Here is a 25,766-nt window from a genome sequence, read left to right as displayed (position 1 = left end):
GGTACTCCATGTGTACTCCAAGTGTGCCAAACCTATGCTTCTGTTTTTAAACTTTGGGTTTTTCTGGAAACTACATTTCTTATCTTTTTTTTTTTTTGCAAGAATTTCTTTTGCTAGCCTAACACAATTGTCGGATTTGTATGTTTTGCTTTAAAAGTCTCATGTAAGTTTGTCTATCAATAACAATTCAGTATGAACTAATTTAGTTTTTGTGGCTTTTATTATTGGAATCACATTCACTTTTACTGATATTTTATTTGTTCTTTACTCTGAAGAGTTAACCATGAATGCAGTAAATTGAATTTTAACAAATTAGTGAATTACTATAGATCTTCTGAACCAGAAAAAAGGGGACAACACCTTAATATTTATAACTAGTTTGTTAAATATGTTTCTCTCTCAGTCCTATAATTCTTCACATTGAAATATAAGTGATTTTCTACTTCAGTTATTTACAAATAAAGTACAGATCATCTTAGAGAAATCTTGCTCTCGATATGTGTACTAGGATTTACTGACCATATCCATGTCTGTTTCTTTGTAGGGGGACATCCAGCAGTTTTTAATCACAGGTGACCCCAAGGCAGCATATGACTACTGTGAGCATTATAGTCCAGACTGTGACTCTTCAGCACCCAAGGCTGCTCAGGCGCAGGAACCTCAGGTAGATGAGGTGAGGAGCACAAGATCACCAGGTCCTCTCATTTCCCAGATATGCATGGCATCTTCAGTTTGGGGACTTTACTCACGTATTTAATTTTAATTATATTTTACATTATACTCAATAGTTTTGTAATATGTATAAGAAGAAGTGACTTAATGATACTTGGTAGTTTTCCCCTCCTTATGCATTTTGTTCCTTAATTTTATTAGAACTAGAGTTATTTCACTTGTACATTGCATATATGAGTGTATTCCATTTGAGAGTGTAATTTCTAATAGTTCATTTTTGCTCTTTAGCATTAAATAATTAACACAGCTTCAAGATAAAGGTAGTATATCTTGTAGTATACTTGACTTTCCTCAGGCCTTTGACAATTCATGCAGATGGGAAAATGGCCTAAGAACTATTTTAAAGTTTTTAGGCTTTGTTGAATAATTAGGTAGCTCTTCCCACCCCACCCCATTTTCACACAGGGAATTTAAAAAGAAGACCCAAAGTAAGGAATGTATGTTTTTATTGGAATTAGAACTGTTTTTAGTATATTTTTATAAGAATCATTAATTTGAGAAGGGGGAAAGTCTTAGAACAACAAAACTGTTCTTATTTTAACTCAGTAGTTTTTTTTAACCTTTTAAATATACTGTAGGTATCTTTTGATTTTTTTAACTAGTTAGAAAAGGTTAAGATATTTTGATTTATTGCTACTGTTGAAGTGAATTTAGGTTAGATTTTACAATAAAATCTCTTTAATATGTGTTTTTCCAACACTTGTTTATTTTTAAGGAATGATAGTGAATCTGTTGCCCTAATTTTTTCCGTGACTTAATATCAGTGTTTTTTGTTTCAAAAAGGGTATTCTTAACAAATATGAGAGAAAAAAGAAAAATTACTGGATATTTTGTTTGTTTTTCTTTTCATAGTTTTTAAATGCCTTACTATTCACTAAATATATTTTCTGTCAATTCCAACGTGATGGGTGAAATACCCTTTAGATTTATGCTTTTGTATCTGACAGATTATGTGATGACTTAATATTAACATTTGTAGTATTTATTGTATATGTTCAAGAATGATAAGATTTATTTTATGCTTCTTTCTTAAGAAGGATAAGTCTTACTGTTTTTAGCAAGAGATATGGCTCTGATTTTTGGAAGAAGGAAGGTATGCATTTTTAATATATTACCTTCAGGTGTTTTGCTCCCATGTTTTATTGCTATTATGTTAGGTAAGTTGAGTCAATTTACATGAGGTTAATTGTTATCAATCTTCTTAAGTTCATTGAGAAGTGATCCTGCCTTTTTCTATTTTAGTTGTTGAAATGCATATTTTCTATGTTGTTGAGATGTCAAATTTACGTTTTACTGGAAGCATTTGGTGAGGAACATGACACATAGCTATAATAGAAACTGCAAGAAAATCTGGTTGAACAAGACAGGAATAAACAACTTTTATTACCAGTTTCTATATGGATTATAAAAAAATGAAAACATTTACTCATTTATTTTTTATATTGGCACTGGGGATTGAACCCAAAGGTCTTTTACTACTGTTTTACATCCCTAGCCCTTTTAATTTTTTTTTTTTTATATTGAAACATGGTCTCCCTAACTTGCCCAGGCTGGCCTCCAATTTTCAATTCTCCTGTTTGAGACTCCTGAATCGAATCAAAGTGTCAAATATGATATGCCAAGAAATTTGTAACGTTTTGAACAACCCACAATAAAAAATTAAAAAAAAAAAAAAAAAAAAAAAAGAATGTAATTACAAATCAAGTTTCACTTTTTTTTTCCTGTAATGCTATATTAACATTGATACTTTGATAATAAGATAATAATTCTATACTAGTATTACAAAAACTAGTAAAATCAAATTAGTAAGGAGTCTTTATATTTATTTTGAAGTGTATCCATTATTATGTCATTATATTACAATATGACAATATTACAATGACTGATTCTTAGGTATTCTACCTAAGCAAAATAACTTTGCAAAATATTATTAGTAAATGGAGAACATAAAGTGCACTATGAAGCATGAGTAATACATATTGTAATTTGTGTTTTTTAATATTCCATTAATAACTTTTTCAAATTGCATATATATTATTCTATTTGGATTAATAAATATGACAATTTATTTTGGAAACTAACCCGTCTGCTTTTTCCAACTTGTTTTTTCTAATTAGTATCTCTAAATAACATTCTTAAAATTTAATTGTTTGCATGCTCAGCACATCATATTGTGATTACAAAGAAATATACAGTGTAGATAGACTTCAGTTTAGTAATATCATCAAACTTATATTTGAACCAACATGATGCCATTTAAATATAAAATCAACTAATATTAAAATTTAAATGCCATTTAAATATAAAAGTAACTAATATTAAAATTATTTGCTCAGTGGCAGTATTGTAGCCAATGAAGTTTATCTGAGGCGCGATTATTGCTAATTGAAAATTATGGTTTGTGATATTCTTATCAGGTTGTCTTTTTGATTATAAGACGTTGGATATCAAATTTATATATGATTTCTTCTTTTTGGAGGTTACTAGGGATTGAACTCAGGGGCACTCAGCCATTGAGCCACATCCCCAGTCCTATTTTGTATTTTATTTATTTCAGTGTCTCACTGAGTTGCTTAGCACCTCGCTTTTGCTGAGGCTGCCTTTGAACTCCTGCACCTCCCACCTCAGCCTCCTGAGTTGCTGAGATTACAGGTGTGCACCACCACGCCTGATTCATATCTTCTTAATGTATGACACACCATAGAATGCCTTCTATGTAAAAAGCAAGAGTGATACTCTTTTTTAAAAGATGAAAAAGAAAAATGAAGCGAAATAAAGACCACCCTTTATAAAGAAATTTACGTAATAAAATGGCTTCCCAAAATATATTACCTAAATCATCTTTTCACTGAATATTTATTTTACATGCTAGTTTCAATAAATGCACAGGTTTTTACTCAGAGCAACATTTTTCTACCAAATTAAGTGAAGGACAGAATTTGACATTTTCAGAAAAGGAGTCTTTCTCATCACATATTCTAATTTCTGCTGACCTATGAACAAATCAAGGTTGAAATCATCCCATCTCTGCACATCTTCTTGCACATATTCCTCTGTTCATGACAACCAGTTTTTTCTTCTACCTATCTCCAACATATCCTCTAAAGTGCGCACAAAAATAGGCAATAAGGCTTCATGCATACCAGAAGTGCCCGAAGCCACTAACTAAATTTTGCTTTAAATCTGAAGAAGTGAACATGTTATTTCCTCCATTATTCAAAACCATTCTGAGAGTTCTTCCTCTAGAAGGTGTTCAAACCGAGGAGTGATTAGAAAGGTTAGCAGAAATTTCTTCTTACAAGAGAGAAACATCACATAAAATCAATTGGTTATTTGGTGGAGGTGTAAATATATATCGCTGAATAGCAGACCTCAGTTTAAAATGCATTTAAATTGCCCATGTTTGAAATTGGGTCTTAGATCTTTACTGATTTTGGTTTTTTCAATTCATTATAGATGTATGTCATTCAGAAAAGTTTGTTTAATTTTAAAATACTAAAGCATAAAATAGATTAGCAAATATTTAGTTTTCCCATATTTTAAGTTGGTGATCAGTAAAGATATTCAATATTTCTTACTTTAACACATGTGACTATAACTGTAGCAAACTACTCATTAGATAATATTCAATCTCCATTATGTCTACTTAATATGTAACTAAATTTAGTACTTAATTGCTTTAGTTAATAAGGTTACTAATAATGCTTACAGAAAATTTTCTAGAAATAGTTGGCATTTTACCTTACTTGCAAAAGTATGAAAAAGCACGGATATTTAAAATGTGATCCACATTCATTTTCCTAGTTACCTAATTTTATGCAAATTCTTATAAGAATGACATTTATTGAATGGCCTCCAGGATATCTAGTCATTGAAAATGAAGCTGTTATTACAGGGGTAAAATTGAAAATCTTTTTATTTATTTTATCAAATAAGAATTTTGACAGTCATAAAAAATACAAAAGGAACACCTGTTTATATTTCAACATGACCTGTAGCCGAAGGATCTAGAAACGTTTCTCTAGTGAGAGTATTTCATTAACGGCTGAATGTACAAAACTGACATGGGCTCACTTTTGATGTGTCTCTTTATATATGTGTGAAATTTGCACTCATTTGTGTAGCTATGTCAAACAGAGCTTATTGGAGGGCACTCTGATCACAATTTTCTCAAATTTTTAGTCAATCATTATTTTGTTGGCAGATTTGATTGAGATGCCAAATTGGGTCATAACTAGAATTTTACCAAATACAGTACTTAGGGAACTACATGTAAGTTTCCTTTTGTATTCCTGTGTACATGCTTTAGAAGTTTAGATCATTGAGTTTCCTGCTTAATTTTTATGCAGTATATGATTAATGTATTTGTAGTTATTTTGATGAGAAAATATTGATTCCTAGTATCTATATTCTTGATAAAAAATTTTAATTTTAGTTTTGGAAATGAATACATTATTTTCCACACCATCACTATATGGTTTTCTTTCATCTCCCTCTATTAAAAAAATGATCCCTCTCCAATCAAATTCTTTAAAAAAGAATAATGTGGAAAAAAATGCAATTTTTCAATTTCAATTTATTGACTTAAATGTTATTCTCTTTTTTCTATAGCTAAAGAAAGCAGTAATTTCAGAGATTGAAATAATGTATTAATCATAAACATATCTAATTCCAAAACTTGTAATACTTTATAAATGCTTTGATTTTAGTTAAGTCTATGAAGTTAGAGATTTCCAAATAAATTGTAGAATTCATTATTTCATTGATTACAGTCTTCTGAAAATAATATAGATTCATCTCATGTCCCTTGATTCCTTTTCCTTCTTCCTTCCCCATCTTATAATAGATTTGAAAGTCCTTTCATACTCGGGAAGACTACTCATATTTTTTTAAGTATGTTTTTTTAAAAAAATTACCTAACAATTATTGTGAAATTCTCATACTGGAACCTTGTATAACAATTTTTACAAATCAAAACTAACCTAAATAATTCGCAGGTATATCCAAGAACATAAATGCTATGTTTGGATTCATACTCAATAATTAAAAGTTTGAATTATTCAAAACTTTTAGTTTTCCCATAATCCTAACCACGATTCTGCTCTTACAAACTCTGCTTTATCTCTCCTGTTATTATACTGTGTTTAAGATGATATAATAATACTTCCATGTGAAACAAAATTACTTTTAAGTAACAGTGTTTCCCTGTTTCTTAACATTTACTCTAAGTAAAAGTTAAGAAGATGATTCCCGCTTTGTTAGTATTACTTGCAACTAACAAAATTGCCTGCTATTTTTTTCCTTTGCAATGTAGTATGCACCTGAGGATATAATGGAATATGAGTATGAGTACGGGGAGACAGAGTATAAGGAGGCTGGAAGTGTAACAGAGAGCCCCACTGTAACTGAGGAGACAATAGCACAAACAGAGGTAAAAACAAAGAGGCGTCTGTGTATGTGGTGTCTGCTCTTCATCGTCCTCTGGTTGCTTATGTCAACTGTTTCCCAGACTTACCATGGACCTTTTATTCACCTATTTTCTGTGGAATAATAACAGATTTTATTTGACAGTCGTTGTCCTGCAGGGGTGCTGCCCGTGTGGCTTTTGCTTATTCTTTCTTTCATCCACACTTTTTATTTTCCGTCTCTCTTTATTTATGTTTCCATTCCATCTTTCATCACATTTTTACAGAAAAAGAAATCCAATTTCAAAATGAAGATGAGGACAGTGGCCACTAACTCAAAGGAAAAACTCAAAAAGTTTACACCCCCCAAAACCAAGAAGAAGAAAAGTTATCAAGCAGCAGCAAAAGCCAAACTAGGGGTAAAGGTAGCAAAGAAAAAGCAATCAAGATCTCTCCTAGATAAGCTGGAAGATCTCTGATCATGAGTCATAGTCTTAACCCAACTAGATAAATATTCATTTGGCTAATATTGTACCCCTCACGATTTTTACATACTTGAGATGATTTTACATTTACTGATTGTTTTTCTTTTGAATTTTTTAGGCAAATGTTATTGATGATTTTCAAGAATATAACTATGGAACAATGGAAAGTTACCAGACAGAAGCTCCTAGACGTGTATCTGGAACTAATGAGGTAATACACACAGACAGCATTAAATCACAAGCCAACAGCTAAAATGTGTTATATATTTTGATATACTTTGCTCTGGGAGAATCCATAATCTCTGAATATTCCAAGTTTTTATTCTTTTACTAAGGCAACAGAAGCAATAGCATTGATTTACATTAATAAAATCCGATCATTTGAAGTCATTGTCAATTCAGGTTTTGCATGATTCTTTGCTTCATGCAAACGCTAAAATGGTCAAACTGAATTGGCTGCTATGATCTTGATTGTTTCTAGTGTTGAGCAAGTTTCTCAACACGTTGTGACAAAGACTAGTCACAGCATGATCTTTCTGTAGAAGTGAAAATTGTATCATCGCTTGATGCAATTGGACTTTTATTTCATCTGACCAATAATCATGATTTTTTTTTCAACCACTTCAACCACTGAGTCATATCCCCACCCCTATTTTGTGTTTTATTTAGACACAGGGTCTCACTCAGTTGCTTAGTGCATCTCTTTTGTGGAGGCTGGTTTTGAACTCATAATCCTCCTACTTCAGCTTCCTGAACCTGGCCTCATAATCATGAATTTTAATGACAGGAAGCATTTTGAAAAAATGTAGTCTCAGCGGATTTTAATAGATACTTGTATTTTCAAATTTCTTGAGATTGTGATATTAATTATGATTAGATGATATATCTTAGTCATTCCAGGATTTTATAAAAAATGTTTTAAATTTGGGTAGGTTACAAATCAGTCATCCTGAATTCCATATTGCAAATGCATTTTGATTATGAAAAAAAATCAGTATACAATTTAGTTTAACTTTGTTAAATATCTGGCATACATTCCTTTGAATTTTATCAAAAATGAGTATAAGGAATGTGTGAATAATTTAATTATTTGAAATTTATATAAAACATGTCCCTATGAGACAAAAGAATATTACCTCTAAACATAAAATTTTGAATAATAAATATTTAGGGTGTGAGTGGATTTTAAGTTTCACCTAATTCCATTTCATCATTTTCCAGCAGAGGATGCCTTGATTAAAGATGCTTCTTTACCTTCTTGAAATTCATCCAGTTCTTTAGTCCAGGGTTATGAACTTACAATATTCTGTGTTCTGATCCTAGATAACATGCAACCTCTGTAGACAGTGCAAGTACTTATTGAAGAGTACAAAAATGTTTTGATTATCGGCTATTTTATTATTGATAACAATTGCTAAATTAATCACTTATCCACATATTTTTTACAAGATTTTGTATACTATTAATTTATTTACTATTACTCTAATTATATCATTCACTATACCATAGATAAGTTATTTAAAAGAGAAAATATCACAAGATGAATTATATATTTGGACTTCATCAGAATCATGAGAAGGCATAGTATTCATATAAAATATATGATTTGCATTTATGCTATATAAAGCATTATTTATGAGAAAAAGTACATTCTACAAAGTTTATTTTCTGTATCACTGAGGAACTGTCATTGATATGAAATTGATTTTTAGTGTTTAATTTATACTCTAAATGAGATTATACAATAACTTTTTTTTTACTTTGAGGACTATAATTTACATTTTATTTACTTTAATGAACTGTTTAGTGTACTACTATTTCTCCTCATACACACAATTTTGCATAATTATTGCAATGATAAATCACAATTATATTGGCATTAATATTTTATCTATGGGATTTAATATCAAGCTTATATGACTTATTGTAGCAATTTTATTTCATAATGATGTCCTGTGAGCTTTGAAAATTAAGCATAGTTTTAGCTATATGAATGTTTTATTGTTCAAATCTTAAATTATAAAGTAAATATCAACTTGACTAACACAATTTTTTTTCAATGGAAGCAAATATACATGGTGGATCCATGTGAATATTTGCAGGTTATTGGGAAAAGTAGTGCTTTGAAAGCAATATGCCTTTGTACATACCAATGTACAAATGTATTTCTTTCAGTTATACTGAGAGGCTACCTTTCCAAGCCTTCAAATCTTGCTTAAGCAGTGATAAAAATCTTTCATTGTCTGCCATCAAGCTATAATTACAAATGCTTACCTTGCTTCACTAACAATAAACTTTATGTTCTCCAATTCCTTGTAACTTAAATTAATAGCCAAATCCTGTTGAAGACGTTTTCACAGAAGAATATATAACTGGAGAGGATTATGATCCCCAGAGGAAAAATTTCGAGGACACACTATATGAAAACAAAGAAATAGACGGCAGGGACTCTGATCTTCTGGTAGATGGAGATTTAGGCGAATATTTTTATGAATATAAAGAATATGAAGATAAACCAACAAGCCCCCCTATTGAAGAATTTGGTCCAGGTGTACCAGCAGAAACTGATATCACAGAAACAAGTGTAAGTCAGCAGTAGGCTCTTTGTCATTGTCTAACTTATTTTTGGAGTGTTTTCATGTTCATTTTAATGTGTTTTCTGGTTCAAAGTACAGGTTGAGTTTATATATCAATTGTGGATACTTACCACTCTTAGGCCACCTTGATAGATTCTTCCTAATTGGAATCTTCAGTAGTTGTATCTCAGGCCACTCTACTGGAATCTTCTTTAAAAATATAGTTTGATAAAATTGTACATAAAATTTCTCATCATTGACAAGATTAAAATACAATAATTACTTTTCGGACTAGAAAGTTTGATTTCTGATTTTTAGTCTATTATATTAAAGTACTGACATTTCTTAGTGTCTTAGAACTATAATTGAAAACTACAGATTTTTTTTCTTTCTATACTATGTTTTAAGATCTCATTTTAAGAATTAGTGTTGAGGTTTATTTGCAGTATTGAAGCCTTTAATAAATTGCTGTTTTAAAAAGCACATACTTTAATAGGTTGATTTAAATTCCTCTAAGTGATTGAATTCCTTTTTAAAAATATTGAAAAAGCTTCATTAACATGAAGACATTTTGGGTGTCTTAAATTTTTCACTCAATAGATAAATGGCCATGGTGCATACGGAGAAAAAGGGCAGAAGGGAGAACCAGCAGTGGTTGAACCTGTAAGTACATTTTAAAGGTTGGTGCAATTGTTGTAGTTTATAGTATGAACCGCCATCATCTTAAATTATTATATATGTTCATATATTATCATTGAAAATCCTGATGTCCAAATGGTTATAATTTGCTAAAAGTCCATCAGTAATGCCTTTTCTAACAAATGCAATTTCAATAAACCAAAATATTATGTAAATGAAATTTCAAAATTTGAAAGTGGGTGAATTTATTTTACAGCTAAGAAGACCAAAATCTGAAGTGTTTAAGTGATTTTTCTGAGGTTTCAAATGATTTGGTGGTGGAGTTATAACATGACTTTAGTTTTTATGATTCCCAATCTTATGATTATTTCCTCTAATTTCTGTAATGACAATATTAGAAATATATTATTGGACGTAGAGCTTATTTTATCAGATCCAAATGTGTGATGCAATGATACAAGAATACTCTTTTGAAAATTTACTTTTCTTTCTTTTCCTATGCAAAAGTGTTTGTAATTGATTTCATTTAATAGGAATGGGGAATGGTTTAGTGTTGTCTTACATTCACTTAGTTGGGGGTTTCACTTCCCTGGTCAAAGATTTTCTATCATTTTTTTCACAGGGTATGCTAGTTGAAGGACCACCAGGGCCAGCAGGACCTGCAGTAAGTAAATGACATATGATTTTTTTCTTGATTTTTTTCAATGATTGAATATAAGATTTGTATTTTATTAATAGATTTTTTTTTACTAATTTGAATATTGAATCCTAGGGGCAAACATTTGTTTGGAGGGTCTGGTGAACTTGAACTACCTTCTGATTTAGCTATCCAAGTGTTATTCTCTAAAGAACACTTGAATTAAATTTTGTTTTGAATATTTTTTTGCTTAAATGTCTCTGCATCTTATAACCAATTTTCATCTTTTTACCTGAAAATTATAAAAATTTAGGAAAAGGTCATTCTTTTTATTAGGGAGATATAATTATATTTCAGTGCATGGGTGAGAATTCTAGGAAGATTGTAGCTGTCTATCTGTACTTCTAGAAGGAATAATTATGAGATTCCATTGTCATTTCCTTATAAGGCTGATATCACTCATTGTGTTATTATTTTAAGGTAGTTGAACTGAATAGACCTCGTAACAAATCTTTTTTTTTTTTAATGTGTGTGTGTGGAATTAATTATATTCTCATTTACTGAAAATAATATAAAATACTTATGCTTTCAAAGATTTACAAAAGAGAATATGAAAATTCCTACAAGCTAAATGTAAAAAGGGATTTCTACATTTTCAAGTCAGCTATCACATATTTGAGGTCTAATCTTGTGAGTGTGCCATTTCTTCAGGAAGAACTGGGAACCAACTTCAACCTCAGGGACTTTACATTGGCATGTTCTCCTTTCCTGTTTTCCTTGGGACGTTTGCCTCCACCCAAGAGCTGCTTCATAGAGGAGCAGTGTGCTAGCTACAAAGTGGTTCCTATATGTTGTCTTTTCACAAGAACCTAAATAGGGCAATTGTTTGGAAGACAAGTGTATATTTATGAAATATAAATGAGCTGTTCTTTGATTTAGAAGGATGACTTTTCCTGAATACTAAGGGCTCAGGAATTTGACTCAGACCATGGTTTGTTTCTTTGTAGGGTCTAATGGGTCCTCCAGGTCTACAGGGCCCCTCTGGACCTCCTGGTGACCCTGGTGATAGGGTAAGTAAAGAGTCCTCTTGTTAAAAAAGCATATAACCACAGATTAAAGGAATTAAAATATATTCATTAACATTAAAATGTTAAATTCTCTAACTTCAAAATGTTATTCTTCCTGAGGGTAGGAGGGTTGGGAGGGTAAGAAGTCTAAGAATTCAATGTCCTGTAACATTTAATTAACCTTTTAAACTATTGTTTAAGAGTGAGGCTAAATAATGTTTATTTCTGGTAAAATTGGTATCATTAGTAAGCAGATTTTATTTTTAGTCAATTCTCACATCTCCATGAGCTTTCCACATTAGTTTCAGTTCTTCAAATTTGTATTGCAGACATTACCATAGGCATTTATTTGAATGCTGTTAGAAGGAGGTAACCAACTTGAATTCTAGTCTGAAGATCAATCAACTTCTGGGTTCTATTACATAGTAGATCATTTGTACTGTCTCTCCAGACTCTTCTTGTAAATTATCTTGTCTTTCTTTTTCTCATTCTTGAGTAGACACTGTTTTTGTGTAGTGTATATGTGTGTGTGCTTTTCTTTTTCTTTTGTTCTTTTAAAAACAATAGAGGATCAAAGATGTGTACAATTTAAAGAAGACAAATATATTGTATTAGAACTTACCCCCTTTTCTGCTAAATATGACTTGGCTATGTAGAAATAAATCTTGTTCTATTGCAATCTTATGGACATATAACTTGCATCTAATATACAAATATATTTTGTATATATGATTGATTACATTCTTTTGATTGCTTCATTTCTTTTCCTAGGGTCCACCAGGACGTCCTGGATTACCAGGTGCTGATGGTCTACCTGGTCCTCCTGGTACCATGTTAATGTTACCGGTATGTGTCTTTTTATTTTTATAAAGACACCTTGATATCTGTTCAACTTGTTTCTGAAAAATTCTATTTGGAATGCAGTCAAGTAAAATCATTCTATAAGGCACACATAATTAATCAAACAGCCTTTGGAAGTTAAGGGAAATTTTACTACACAAAATCCTGGTAAATATCAGTGTCAACAGTAAAATTTTCATTATTTGTTACACTTTTAGGAACAAAGCTTTTCTTAATATTTTTAATAATGTGGTTTATCATTAACAAATATTTCATATTTTACTTAACATAATATTAATATAATATTTATCATGATAAAGACTATAGTTACACCTTTTTATATATATTTATTTTAATTGTAGTTGGACACAATACGTTTATTTTGCTTATTTATTTTTATGTGGTGCTAAGGGTCAAACCCAGCGCCTCACATGTGCTAGGCGAGCGCTCCACTACTGAGCCACATCCCCAGCCCTAGTTAAAACTTTTTAAAGAAGATTTATCTATAATATCATTATTCATTGCTCAAAAATTATGCTTTACCACAAGATTCTTTTCCAAATACTATACCTTAATGCTATGGGAAAAAATGCCCTAGATTTATTGATTTAAATGTAATAAAGTTTTGATAAAAAATTATTTAGAGTGAAAAATTATCTCACATTGTGTTTTGAATTAAAAGTAAACAGAGCTTTATGATTTTATGAAGGAATACTAGTTAGGATAGTTTTCTTGTATAATTGCTGAGGAATGAATAAGCAAAATTAATATATCTAAAATTTTTTTTCTGTATATTCATGGAAATTCAAAAAGTTTTGATCAATGAAACATACATAGGTTTATATTTGTAACTGAAATTATGTAGGTATGACATTTTTACAAATGAATGAATAGTATGGGAAGCATATTTGTAGATCTAAACATCATGATGATTCATTTCAGAGATTATAGATTTTGAGATTGGTAAGGAGTTTGTACACTCTTTTACTCTTTTACAACTGATAAAATGTGTAGAGAGCTTCCATAAGAAGTAGAAGCAGGATTTTAAAAAAAAATTTAAAAAACTGGGTCTTATGGTACATTGTGGAGTTAATTTGGATGTGGGGTAAAATTACTCCATTTTAAGTAAATGTTTTTTGTCTATTGGTTTGGACACCTAGTTTATCATATGTGACAAAGGCCAGTTTTCAACTTCTTTATGCTATCTCTGCCTAGTTCCGTTATGGTGGTGATAGTTCTAAAGGACCAGCCATCTCTCCTCAGGAAGCTCAGGCTCAGGCTATTCTTCAGCAGGCTCGGGTAAGAAAAGATAGACATATATTCCCATTACCAGATGCTGTGTCAAATTTGTGTGTGTGTATGCCTATGGAAGATGCTACCACTATGAACAGAAGACTTCTGGAAAGTTTATGGAATTTACAAGGAAAGAATGCTAAAGATATATTTTTTTCTCATTATGATATTTATTAATTGATATTAAATAATGGACTCTTGTTTTATTCCCATATATAATTCTGACTGTCTCCTACCATAACACTGAAAATTTCTAGTCTCTTAATAAAACTGATGAACTAATACCTAGTACTCCCTATCTTTCACATCCAATTTTTGTCTAGTGATTGATGGATCACTAGATTAATAATGTTTGAAAGAAATTTGTCCCTCCTAACCTCTGGATTATTTAAAATATCTCAAATAATCCAAAAAGTTATGTTTCTTCAGATACCTTGTATATGAAAAGAAATTTCAAGTACGTATTTTCAGCTGTAATATTTATAACTTATAGTTTTTTTATAAAACCCATTCAATATTTATCCTTTATAATCCTAGTCAATTGAAAGCTTCTACTATTCTTTAGATTTATAAAACAGATAATCACACATATGTTTTTAATTAGCTGCACTATAATTAAAATATGCATGAGAAAATCAAAAGAATGAATCAGGGAGGAACCAGAAATCATATAACACTTTAATAGTTTTATTCATAATATTGGTTTTCTTTTTAAGAAAAGAAGAACATACAGGATTCATGGTTGGTATGGATATGGTTCATTTTTTTAACCAATATAAACCCCTTCTATAATAACATTTTATTTGACATTATGAATTTATATCTGTGTAAAACACCTGAAAACATTAACTGAAGTTGTAATTTACTCTCAATATTTGTTTATGTATTTATTTCTTAAGTCTATTAATCTGAAAAAAATTCATTATGTACTTATATCATGTTTAAAGATATAGATGTATTATGCCATGCTCCAATATTTTATGATATATCTAAAAATATTTGTGATAATTGATGATTCCTATGATTTATAAGTTACACTGTTTTGAAAAAAATATAAGGTAATTATTTGAACTTAACTGTTTTGAGGCAATTGAATTCTTCATCTTATTTATATAGGCTTGAAACACAGGCAGCAAGCATTATAATTCCAAATTTTTAGATATTTAATCTCAAGGATTAAGATGTGTATTGTCAAAATTCTCATGGTGAAGTAACAGTGGAATTTTGGAGATCCTATTAGTTTCATCTCATGCACTATTATAACCTGATTTTTCATTTATTTCCATCACAGTTTTACTTTTTTTTTAAAGAGAGAGAGAGAGAGAATTTTTAATATTTATTTATTTTTCGGTTTTCGGTGGACACAACATCTTTATTTTATGTGGTGCTGAGGATCGAACCTAGCGCCCCGCACATGCCAGACGAGCATGTTACCGCTTGAGCCACAACCCCAGCCCCCACAGTTTTACTTTTGATGAGTTTTGATAAATCTAAGCACTCACCTTTTGTATCCACTAACATTCAAAAATAGCACATCATACTAATTTAACATCTATAAAATTTTTATCTGTTGTACTCTATGTCTTCCAGATTTTCAAGTGTGTTAGTATCACACTACTCATGTGCAATGTAACAATAGTGCATGTGATCAGTGATTTATGCTTCTGATTATACATAATAAATATATATTATATAGTATTAAATTTTAGATTCATTAAAAGATGTATTACATAACACTTTCTGTCCAATTCTGCTTTGTGCTGCCCCACTTTATCATAATTTTCCTAAAATACTGCTAGAAATATTTTAAAGTACTTCAAATAAAGTACTTCTAAAAATATTTTCAATGTGATTTGTATGTACATATTTAAGAGTAATAACCTATACATTATTTTGAAGTGTACTTCAAAGTAGAAAATTGTCAGATATTAGACTTGTTCTTCTTAAATCTATTTTAACTTGTATTATTGATTAAATTCTTTCAAAACATGCTATGAAATTTTGTTTTAGCACTTTTTAAAATGTCTGATAGTTAAGTCTTTTATCTTTCAAGAAACTTGCATTTCTTCAGTACACTGGCACACTTTCTAGAATGTAGCTTATGATATGTGTTTAAGTCATGTGTTACTTGAAGGTAGCTTCTGCAAATAACAGATGTTATATAATATGGCTAAACTTGATATATTTTACTTTCTAGATCGCTCTGAGAGGCCCTCCTGGCCCAATGGGGCTAACTGGAAGACCAGGTCCTGTGGTAGGTTACTCAAAAAAGATAATGCATGTTAAAATTTCCATATTAGTAGTTCCTTGCATCTTCTGTCAGGCTTGTTCATACCTCTGACTAGTGAACATATTGTGCTTGATATTGTTTCCATCTTTAAAAAAATCATTTTTTATTCAACCTTGAAATTTTATAATACTTTATTTTGAAGGACTATACATTCAATGGTATGAGCTCATGAGTAACATCATGGTTGTTATGATAATATAATTGATAGAATTCAAATTGTTGCATTTTTACTGTTGAATTTTTCAAAATGTAAGAAGGAATATGGAAGATTCTTTTTTACAAAATATTTTGTTTTAATTATAGTTGAACATAATACCTTTATTTTATTTTATTTGGCTGAGGATCGAATCCAGCAACCCCCATATGCTAGGCAAGCACTCTATCGCTGAACCACAACCCCAGCCCCATGGAAGACTCTATGTCAAATAAAATATGGAGGAAATAGAGCTAACTTTAGTTGCTTGTTATTGACAAGTTCATATAACTACAAAAAGGCATGTTAGTGTTTTATATAATTTTGGGGCAGAAGAAATACCAGGACGTTTTATTAAAAATAAAAATCACTGAGTCCTGGAACTTGGGACTGTGGTGATGTAGTTTGAGAGCTGGAACTGGTGAATGGTATTTTTCATGAGTGCCACAGGTTGATTCTTATGGCCAAGCATGTTTGGAAAACTCTTCCTTATGCTTTGTAATTTACAGTCTAGACTCTCTAAATTTATATCATACAAAGGAATTTCGTGACAAACACAAACAAGTGGATTTGTAGCAGGTAAAGACAGAGGAGCAGAAGCAATAGAAGCAGGTTATATTGGCAGTCCTTGCCCAGTCATTAAGGCTCAGCCATTTCATCACAACAGGTTGGCAAAGAGAAAACATTGACAATCGTGAATACGTTTTCAACGTCAGTGTCAAGATCAATGTGTTTTTATGTAGTTTATCTCTTTGTTACGGAAAGTTTTAGCTTCCTGAAAAATTGTGGTATAGAAAACAATCATATTATGTCTTTTCAGTGTTTCTTTTCTAGTATACTTTGTTAAAAAACATCAAATTATTTAAGGCTTTCAGATTTCTACTAATTCTACAATGTAAAAATAGTTTCCTCATTAAGATTTAGAAAACAAAATCTGCATTAATATTTCAACACAAATATGTACATTCTTTGGATGGAACATTATTTTATACAGTTGTGTTTGTTGAGTCATTTTATGGACAAATGGAGATCCATGCCACAAAATATACAGAAAACAGGGACCGGGGTTGTGGCTCAGTGGTAGAGCGCTTGCCTACCATGTGTGAGACACTGGGTTTGGTCCCCAGCACCACATAAAAATAAAAACAAATAAAATAAAGGTATTGTGTCCATTATAAAAAAAAACTATCAATCAATTTACTTATCTATCTATGTATCTATCTATACAGGAAACATAAAAAATGTGCCTTTCCCCTATTCTATTATTATCAATTATTTTGTGATGTTTGGAATAAGTGTTTGAGCAAAATAATTATAGTGTGTTGAGTAGGGAGTGTGTATACACAGAGTATATAATACAGTTTATTAATTAAAAATAAGTTCATTTCTATAATTGTGTTCAATTCAGTATTAAGGTGGAATCCCAGTTTTTCTCTAGAAGAAATTCAGTTACAAGAATTTTTAATCAGATGCTTGAAAGTCATCATTCTTCTAACTTTCAAGATGAGAAAATTCATGTTAGAGTACTGTCCATATTTCTTGGGAATCATATCAGTAGTTATTTTACTTTGGAGCCACCAGGAGGCTCTAGATAGCTAAGATCTTTAGTTAGTGTAATTTTAATCTTTATTTTGATGTACCCCGTGGTTGAACAAAATGTATATTGATATAAATAAATCATAAACTTTAAAAACATACAATGTAAACTTCTTTAGCATGAACCTAATTATAATCACCATGTTTATTTTTAATATTCTAATGTTTTTAGGGAATAAGAATGGCTTAATGTGTATTTTGAAAACTTGCAACTCATTCATAAAACAGGTTAAGGGTTTCTGTTAATGTGCCAGGTTTTTATTGCACTTTTAAAATTATGTAAACATTTGTACAAAGTGTTTGTTATAATGAGTTATTCCCATAGGAAAAAATAAACCAATCTGGGAAAAAAAATGCTTTGACATTATTTCAGCACAATTATAATGATAGCAATAGCATCTGTCCTTGGCATTTTATGACTGTGAAATTCAGTGTTTAAGAAATATCTGGCTATAAAAGCAGTAACACTTTGCCAAATTCTTATTGCATAAAAGGATTCAATGCATACTTTATTCAGTAAAAATTTTTGCACTAGTACTACTCTACCACATAGTGATAAATAATGCCTATGTATCTTTCTAAGTGTTCTTGAGGGTGTACACATTCCAGAAACTCCCAATGCCATTTTATGAGGTTGGCTTTGGTGTAGTTACAAGTGAAATGCAGACCTTTATATACAGTTCACTCACTGAAATAAAATCAACATGCTGACAAGAGATGCCCTTCAGGGAAAGGGCTTGAAGAGTTTAATGTTTTAATTAATGACATCAACTAGTTTGACAAGGTATATTCAGGATAACATTCATTTCAAGTGAAAATAGTGGGATGTAAGTGATCAGAGAATTGCTAACTTAAATGATTATGCCTTCAATTTTTCTTGACAGGGTGGGCCTGGTTCAGCTGGGGCCAAAGGTGAGAGTGGTGACCCAGGTCCTCAGGTAAAAAATAATAAATAATAAATAATAATAATGATAATTTGTTCTTTTCACTTATTTTATTATTGACTTTATTTTATCTAGTAAGATGTTGAAGTTTCTGCTGTTAGGAGTAAAGAATCTACTTACCTTACCTTTATGGTCATGTTACCTTAGAAGTGAACAATAAACTGTCAATAGCAGTTAATTTAAAGCATGTTTAAATTGTGGGTGGTAATATATTTAAATTGTAGGTGGAAACATATTTAAATTGTGGGTGAGAGCAGGCTTGAAAGTAATAGAACTTTAGAATTCTAAATTGGCTAGTGATGCTATAGAGCAGAGCAGAACAGTTGCAGTAGTACTTGTATTGGTGGTGCCTCATACCTATGTTTACTGTGGAGAGTAAATTTAGCACATTGTCTCATAAAGGATATTTAATACATTTAAAAGAAGCTCACTTCAAAACCTTCATAGAAGTAAGGAACTTAAGAAAAATTCAAGCCATATAAGCTAAAAATTTTAAAAAGATCTTAGATAGTATTTAAGTGGAACAGAATTCAAAGTATTAATTTTTCTTTAATGATATTAAGTAGAGCTGTTAGATTATGCAAATATTCTCAAAAACAGAAAAACAAAAGATGATGTTTATTTTTAATATATTAATTTTTAAATGTAGATGCTTCCTGATCTATTCAGTGAATATAGATTTACATTGGGCTGCAGGATCTCTCAAGTGATCGTCTGCTCAATTTTTTTCCCTCTTTTAAAATTAATTTTATTTAAAAATATTATAAGGAACAACTGATTTAAAATGCATTCTTTGTAACCTGCCTCACAATCATTAGAACAGATAATATTCTATAACTTCAAACCATTTCTTGGTATCACCCCTTTATAGGTGTATTCTCCCCCAGTCCCAACCACTGATCTGTTCTTCATCAGTGTAGTTTTATACTTTTAAAATATCACAAAAATGAAATTGTACTTTAGGTAACATTTTGAGATTGGCTTCTTTGACACAGCATAATGCCTTTGAGATTCATCACAGTTGAATTCATCAATAATGCATTCCTTTTGTTGCTAACCAGTAAGTATTCCATTGTGTGGACATACCAGTTTATTTTAAAATGAGGAAAAAAATCCAAAGAAAATTGATAAGGATATTTGGCTGACTCAAGATGTGACAGCCTTCCTTTTCAGGCTTAGTTAATATTGCCATAAAAGAATGGAAAACATTTGCAGCTTAACTTGAAATTGTATGGAAATATTAAAATGTACTACATGAAAATCTAGGGATTGTATTCTTTTGAAAAATTTGTGAAATTTCTTCTTTTTAAACTCATCTCTTTAAAAACAGATGAATCTGAAAACATGCTATAGCGGTGTTTGTGGATTTCACAGTTTTTCTGATTCTCTTAAGTCCAAAGAGAGATTAGTGATGTGCGAGGACCATTTTCATTTAAAATTAGCAATATGTGTCTTTTTATTATTGTACTTTGTCTTCCAACTAGGTTCAGGGTAGAATCTTGAACAGTTTTTTTTTTTTTAAGCTATATTTTTTGGGAGTGAGTACCAGGGATTGAACTGGGGCACTCAGCCACTGGGCCACAACCCCAGCCCTATTTTGTATTTTATTTAGAGACAGGGTCCCACTGAATTGCTTAGTGCCTCGCTTTTGTTGAGGCTGGCTTTGAACACACTATCCCCCTGCCTTTGCCTCTGGAGCTTCTGGGATTATAGGCAGGTACCACCACACCCAGCTAAAGCTATATTTTTTAACCTCTACTGACTACACAATTTTAACTTTATATTTCTAGAATCAACATTTTGTAGCAATCATAAAAAATGTTTTTAATTTTGAATGTGAATTTCATTTTTTGGCTACATTCATTACATAAAAATTGTTTGAATTAATGTTGAAAAGTATATAGTTAATTTAAAGACCAAGATAATATTCATTCTGAAACTCCATTTGATCTCTTATAGCTGTGTAGTAATTTACATTACAACATATCCTTCTCCTTATTGTACTGCTACTATGTAAAAGAGAGTTTCTGATATTTAATATGCCTGTTAATAGATAGTCCACCAGCATTTTGTAGATAATTGAAGGAACATGTACCAGATACTGTGCTAAGCTACCACAGTATATAATTGAAACAAATTTAGCTGGAATCTTTGGCAAGTAGGAATCTAATCGGTGATTCTGTCCTTAAAACAATCCAACATGATAAACTACAATGAAAGACTAAATATCTAGGAGAGATGATCCAAACCTGAAAAGACAGATGAAAAAGGTGGGTGGTTGGGAAGTAAAGATAAGTAGGGAGGATGGTGAAAAGTGTGTTCAGTCAAAGGAAATGAGAAACCCATGATTTTGAGAATAAAACAAGTGATTAAGGGTACTTGTAGGTTTAAAATATTCTATTATAGGTGTTTTTTGTTTTTGTTTTGTTTAAATGTAATCACATGTCTACATTTATATTTAGTAGTAATAGGACTTGGTTTTTGTAAGAAGCCATTTGGAAAAATTGATTTTCTTCTGCTTTATCTGAATTTTTACGTAGAAATAATTTCCTTGTGTTTAAATGACTGAGATCAAGCTAAGAAGATACCAGTTTCTAAAATCATCTCTCTTGAAGTTATTGAGTTTATTAACCAAGAATTCTACCACATGATTTAACTTTGATGTTTTGACATAGGGCCCGAGAGGTGTCCAAGGTCCTCCTGGTCCAACTGGAAAACCTGGGAAAAGGGTATGGCTGATTTTTATTGTGTGTTTTGAGATTTATCTGTAATGATTAGTTAGTTTGTTTTCTTTTACTTTCTGTTAGTAGGAGTCCCTTTTGCTTAATGCTGTTTTTGACATTATCAGGGTCGCCCAGGTGCTGATGGAGGAAGAGGAATGCCAGGAGAGCCTGGGGCAAAGGTCAGGAGTGCATGTATTTCCATATTCAAATCTTCTATATTGATTTACCCTGGAAAATTTTTTATTTTAAAATAAAATACCTGGATATGAAATAATAGTTGACATCAAATTAGAGTACAGGTCTCTACTAGGGATGTGACAATGAGAATGATTATCATTTACAGGGAGATCGAGGCTTTGATGGACTTCCAGGTCTGCCAGGTGACAAAGGTCATAGGGTAAGATACATCTAATACTTTATCATCGAGCTATAAATGGAAAGTTACACTATGTTTTAGTATTCATGCATTTGGGCAAATCAGATAAAAATGAACTTAAATATTTGATAATTACAATTATTACATCTAATAGATAAAGGGAGAAAGATACAATTATGCATGTGACATCAATGCAATTGTTTTTACATACTAAAACATTCTTTTCATGGAAACAAATTGAGGCATGATCTGAATGTTCAAGAGTATGGATAAGATCACATTAATAAAAGGGAAAGGGTAGAGATTTAATTTTTCATCTAATATCTTAATTATTGCCTCACTTTCCTTCCTACATTTTGTCTGTAAATACACACTCAAAGGAAGATATCTGTAGGCAGTCTGTCATTAATACCATAATATACTGACTGTATTATTTCTTTGTGATGCTCTGAGCTTTCACTTCAATGCGAGATCCTATAATTTGCTATGGGTAAATAAACCACTAAGCAATCCAATGGATAGTTTTAGTGGGAAATTAAATGAAGAGACAGTTCCTTAAAAAATAATAATAAGCTTTAGATACTTTCTTCACCAGAATGAAGAATAAAGAAAGGTAAAGCAGCAATTAGGTAAACGGGAAAAGAAAATGAAGAAAGACAAAAGAAAAGAGAACCTTAAGAATTTTAGCAATATGCCTAGTATATGCTAGTACATGTCAAGATAAATTGATATTTGATTTTAAAAGGGATCTAAGACTCTTTTAGTTTAATTGAGTTATGTGACTTAATATGTTTTTAGAGGTAGAAAATATTAAATTAAAATCCTGAAAGTGTAGCCATATTTAAGACAATCTTACAAAATAATTTCCTCCATGCTTAGCTTGTAATAATAAAATATCTGAAAATCATTTTAGGTATTTATTGTATTTGAGCCTTTTTGCATTGATAATTGAGGGAAACTTTTCCCTAGCATACTAATATGTAAAACCAGATAGAAGTTTCAATTTGTGAATTTTCTGCAACTTGTTCTGAGGAATACAAACACAGTGTATGTTCACCCTGTCCTATGTATTAGTTAGCTGGTTAGCTGGTTAGGGAGATGTGGGACAGACTATGAACTCATGGCTTATGTCATATGCTAATCATGTTTGTCTTTATTTATTAGGGTGAAAGAGGTCCCCAAGGTCCTCCAGGTCCTCCTGGTGATGATGGAATGAGGGTATACTAAGACTTCATTTCTTTAAGACATGTTTCAAAGTAATATGTAAGAATGAACAAAGTAGCATTGAAATGATGCATTTTCTAATATCATTGCCCTCCATTTTGTCCATGTCAGGGAGAAGATGGAGAAATAGGACCCAGGGGTCTTCCAGGTGAAGCTGTAAGGATTTTTTTTTTCTTCATTTTTAAATAATCATTTTCCTGTTTTGGGGGAAATAATAACATATGTTATATATGTAAAGGCAATGATAAATTCAGGAAAATGTTGTGGTCCTGCTTAAGCTAAGGAGGCAATTATCATGTTAAAAAAACAAACAAACCAAAAAAAAGATACATTTAGCACCCGTTTTGTTTTAAAAGAAAATCTTAGATACTGGAGAGAAAAACATGTGGAATGTAACTATTGTTAACCAAAACCCTACCAAGTTCTTATTGCTGTTTTGTTTCTTTTAAGTATCATCAATAATTTCATAATCTATTTATATATTTAGAATAAATGAATTTTGTTTCCAGAAGAAACAAAAAAAAACGAGGGACTTAGTATATGGCAAATATAATAAGCATTATGTCATTTTTTTTCTCCACCAAGCATTAATAATGGGGAAACTGAACTGGAAGGTTTACTCAAAGCTAGCTGACCAAACAACAATGACAAATAAACCACCTGGTCTAGAGAAAGTATTCCTACTCTTAGTCTTAATCTGCTCCATTGTAGAACCTGTCAAATCAAAAATCAATTATTGTCAAGCATATAGAAGAAGTAGTAAATTATTGTACTCTCTATTCTAATAGAAGGAAAAGGAAGGCAAGGATTTTAGGATGGGGAGAGAGAAGAGGAGGAGAAATCAAGTTTAAATAGCTATAATTTAAGAAATGTTCTATCAAGAAAATAGTTTCTATAATTTGCATATATAGCTATCTGCCTGTCTGTTCCTTTATTTTTTATTTTTTTAAAATTCTTTTATATTTTATTTTTTATTTATGTATAACAGTGGAATGCATTACAATTCTTATATATGACAGTGGAATACATTACAATTCTTATTACATATGAAGCACAATTTTTCATATCTCCGGTTGCATACTAGTATATTCACACCAATTCATGTCTTCATACCTGTACTTTGGATAATAATGTCCATCACATTCCACCATCATTAATAACCCCATGCCCCTTCCCTTCCCTCCAACCTTCTGCCATATCTAGAGTTCGTCCATTCCTCCCATGCTCCCTCTGTATCCCACTATGAATCAGCCTCCTTATATAAAAGAAAACATTTGGCATTTGGTTTTTTGGGATTGGCTAACTTCACTTAGCATCATCTTCTTCAATGTCATCCGTTTACCTGCAAATGACATGATTTTTATTCTCTTTTATTGCTGAATAATATTCCATTGTGTAGATATGCCACATTTTTTAATCCATTCATCAATTAAAGGGCATCTATGTTGGTTCCACAGTTTAGCTATTGTGAATTGTGCTGCTATAAACATTGATGTCACTCTGTCCCTGTAGTATGCTGTTTTTAAGTCCTTTGGGTATAGACCGAGGTCCTAATATATATAAATATTTTTTAGTTGTTGATGAACATTTATTTAATTAATTAATTTATATGTCATGTTGAGGATCAAACTCAGTGCCTCACACATGCTAGGCAAGTGCCCTGTCACTAAGCTACAAACCTTAGCCCCCTATTTGTTCCTTTTAATGAATGTTCTCTTACCTAAGTGAAGTAAATGAGAATCAGGGCACTGTTATTTTTAGTTTATCTGATGCATAATAAGATTCAGTGTTGCCATTCAAATCCAAAAATGATACAAAAGTGCCTTATAAAAGTATTAAATTATTTGTTTCTTTTAAAAATTCCCTAAGTGATTCTTATGCAAATTTTTATAATTGAATGCATACAGTTTCTGTACTAAAGATTCACTGTTATAGTTTCTGGCTTTTAGGTCAGTATAAAAACTAGATACTTACATTACATAACAATAGTAGTTAAATATCACTTTCAGTGTATTTAGAGAAGATGTGCAAATATTTTTACTCTAAATATATTGGAATTTTTTCAAGGGACGAGGCCTATTCTGAGGGCATCTCTCATGAGGACATGTTTTCTTTTCTTCTCTCCTTAGGGCCCACGAGGTTTGCTGGGACCAAGGGGAACTCCAGGACCTCCAGGGCAGCCTGTATGTACTGCTTGAAAAACATTCTGGATTTCCTAGAGAAAGCATGTTGATAAACTCTTCAAACTTGGGAGGGTGTAAGATCTCTTCTTAATCAATCAAGAGTTAGCTACCTTTTATATTCTGTTTTAAGATATTAAAACATGTTATATACTGTTACATATTATATAATAATATATATTATATAGTATATATATATCATATGTATAATAATATATGTTGCCTCTTGGGGTCATTCCCTTCCGTCCTTTTTTCATTTAACTTATCAGTCTTATGGATTTTGTGATAACTCATGAGCACACAATAGAAAATTATGCTAGATTATCTCGAAGGTGGAAATGGATGGAAGACAGTAGGCCCAGCCTCACTTTCACTAATTCTTAAATACCTACTTTTATTTAATTCTAAAAAGAATCTTTGTCACCTTTGGTTAGCATGTGTCATGTTATTATAGTAGCCTTTTGAATTTCTGTTTTAGCATTGAGATTTTTTAAACAACTCTGTGTGTGTGTATGTATATATATATATATATATATATTTTTTTTTTTTTTTTTTTTTTTTTTTTT

The 25,766-nt window shown here is 31.0% G+C and overlaps 1 protein-coding gene and 1 pseudogene across 6 annotated transcripts in view; both read left to right on the top strand.

The window, feature by feature from the left end:
• Nucleotides 1–25,766, top strand: part of Col11a1 (collagen type XI alpha 1 chain) — a 211,632-nt gene that overhangs the window by 74,455 nt on the left and 111,411 nt on the right. For 2 of the 6 annotated variants that reach the window (XM_048814622.1, XM_015502621.2), the window contains 17 exons: nt 545–673; nt 6,047–6,163; nt 6,741–6,833; nt 8,955–9,206; nt 9,799–9,861; nt 10,460–10,501; nt 11,482–11,544; nt 12,313–12,387; nt 13,597–13,680; nt 15,872–15,928; nt 18,638–18,691; nt 21,373–21,426; nt 21,546–21,599; nt 21,764–21,817; nt 22,961–23,014; nt 23,132–23,176; nt 25,150–25,203. In XM_048814622.1, the coding sequence (XP_048670579.1) occupies nt 545–673; nt 6,047–6,163; nt 6,741–6,833; nt 8,955–9,206; nt 9,799–9,861; nt 10,460–10,501; nt 11,482–11,544; nt 12,313–12,387; nt 13,597–13,680; nt 15,872–15,928; nt 18,638–18,691; nt 21,373–21,426; nt 21,546–21,599; nt 21,764–21,817; nt 22,961–23,014; nt 23,132–23,176; nt 25,150–25,203 (1,344 nt within the window). Of the gene's footprint in view, nt 1–544; nt 674–6,046; nt 6,164–6,424; nt 6,563–6,740; nt 6,834–8,954; nt 9,207–9,798; nt 9,862–10,459; nt 10,502–11,481; nt 11,545–12,312; nt 12,388–13,596; nt 13,681–15,871; nt 15,929–18,637; nt 18,692–21,372; nt 21,427–21,545; nt 21,600–21,763; nt 21,818–22,960; nt 23,015–23,131; nt 23,177–25,149; nt 25,204–25,766 lie in introns of all 6 variants that reach the window. The other 4 variants (XM_048814626.1, XM_048814623.1, XM_048814624.1 and 1 more) reach the window with 4 other exon arrangements.
• On the top strand, nt 3,057–3,184 carry LOC125620232 (annotated as a pseudogene).

Source organism: Marmota marmota, unplaced genomic scaffold (assembly GCF_001458135.2).
Source record: "Marmota marmota marmota unplaced genomic scaffold, marMar, whole genome shotgun sequence".
Classification (NCBI taxonomy): Eukaryota; Metazoa; Chordata; class Mammalia; order Rodentia; family Sciuridae; genus Marmota; species Marmota marmota.
Note: the sequence above shows the minus strand (reverse complement) of the source record. Positions and strands in the feature narration are given on the sequence as shown.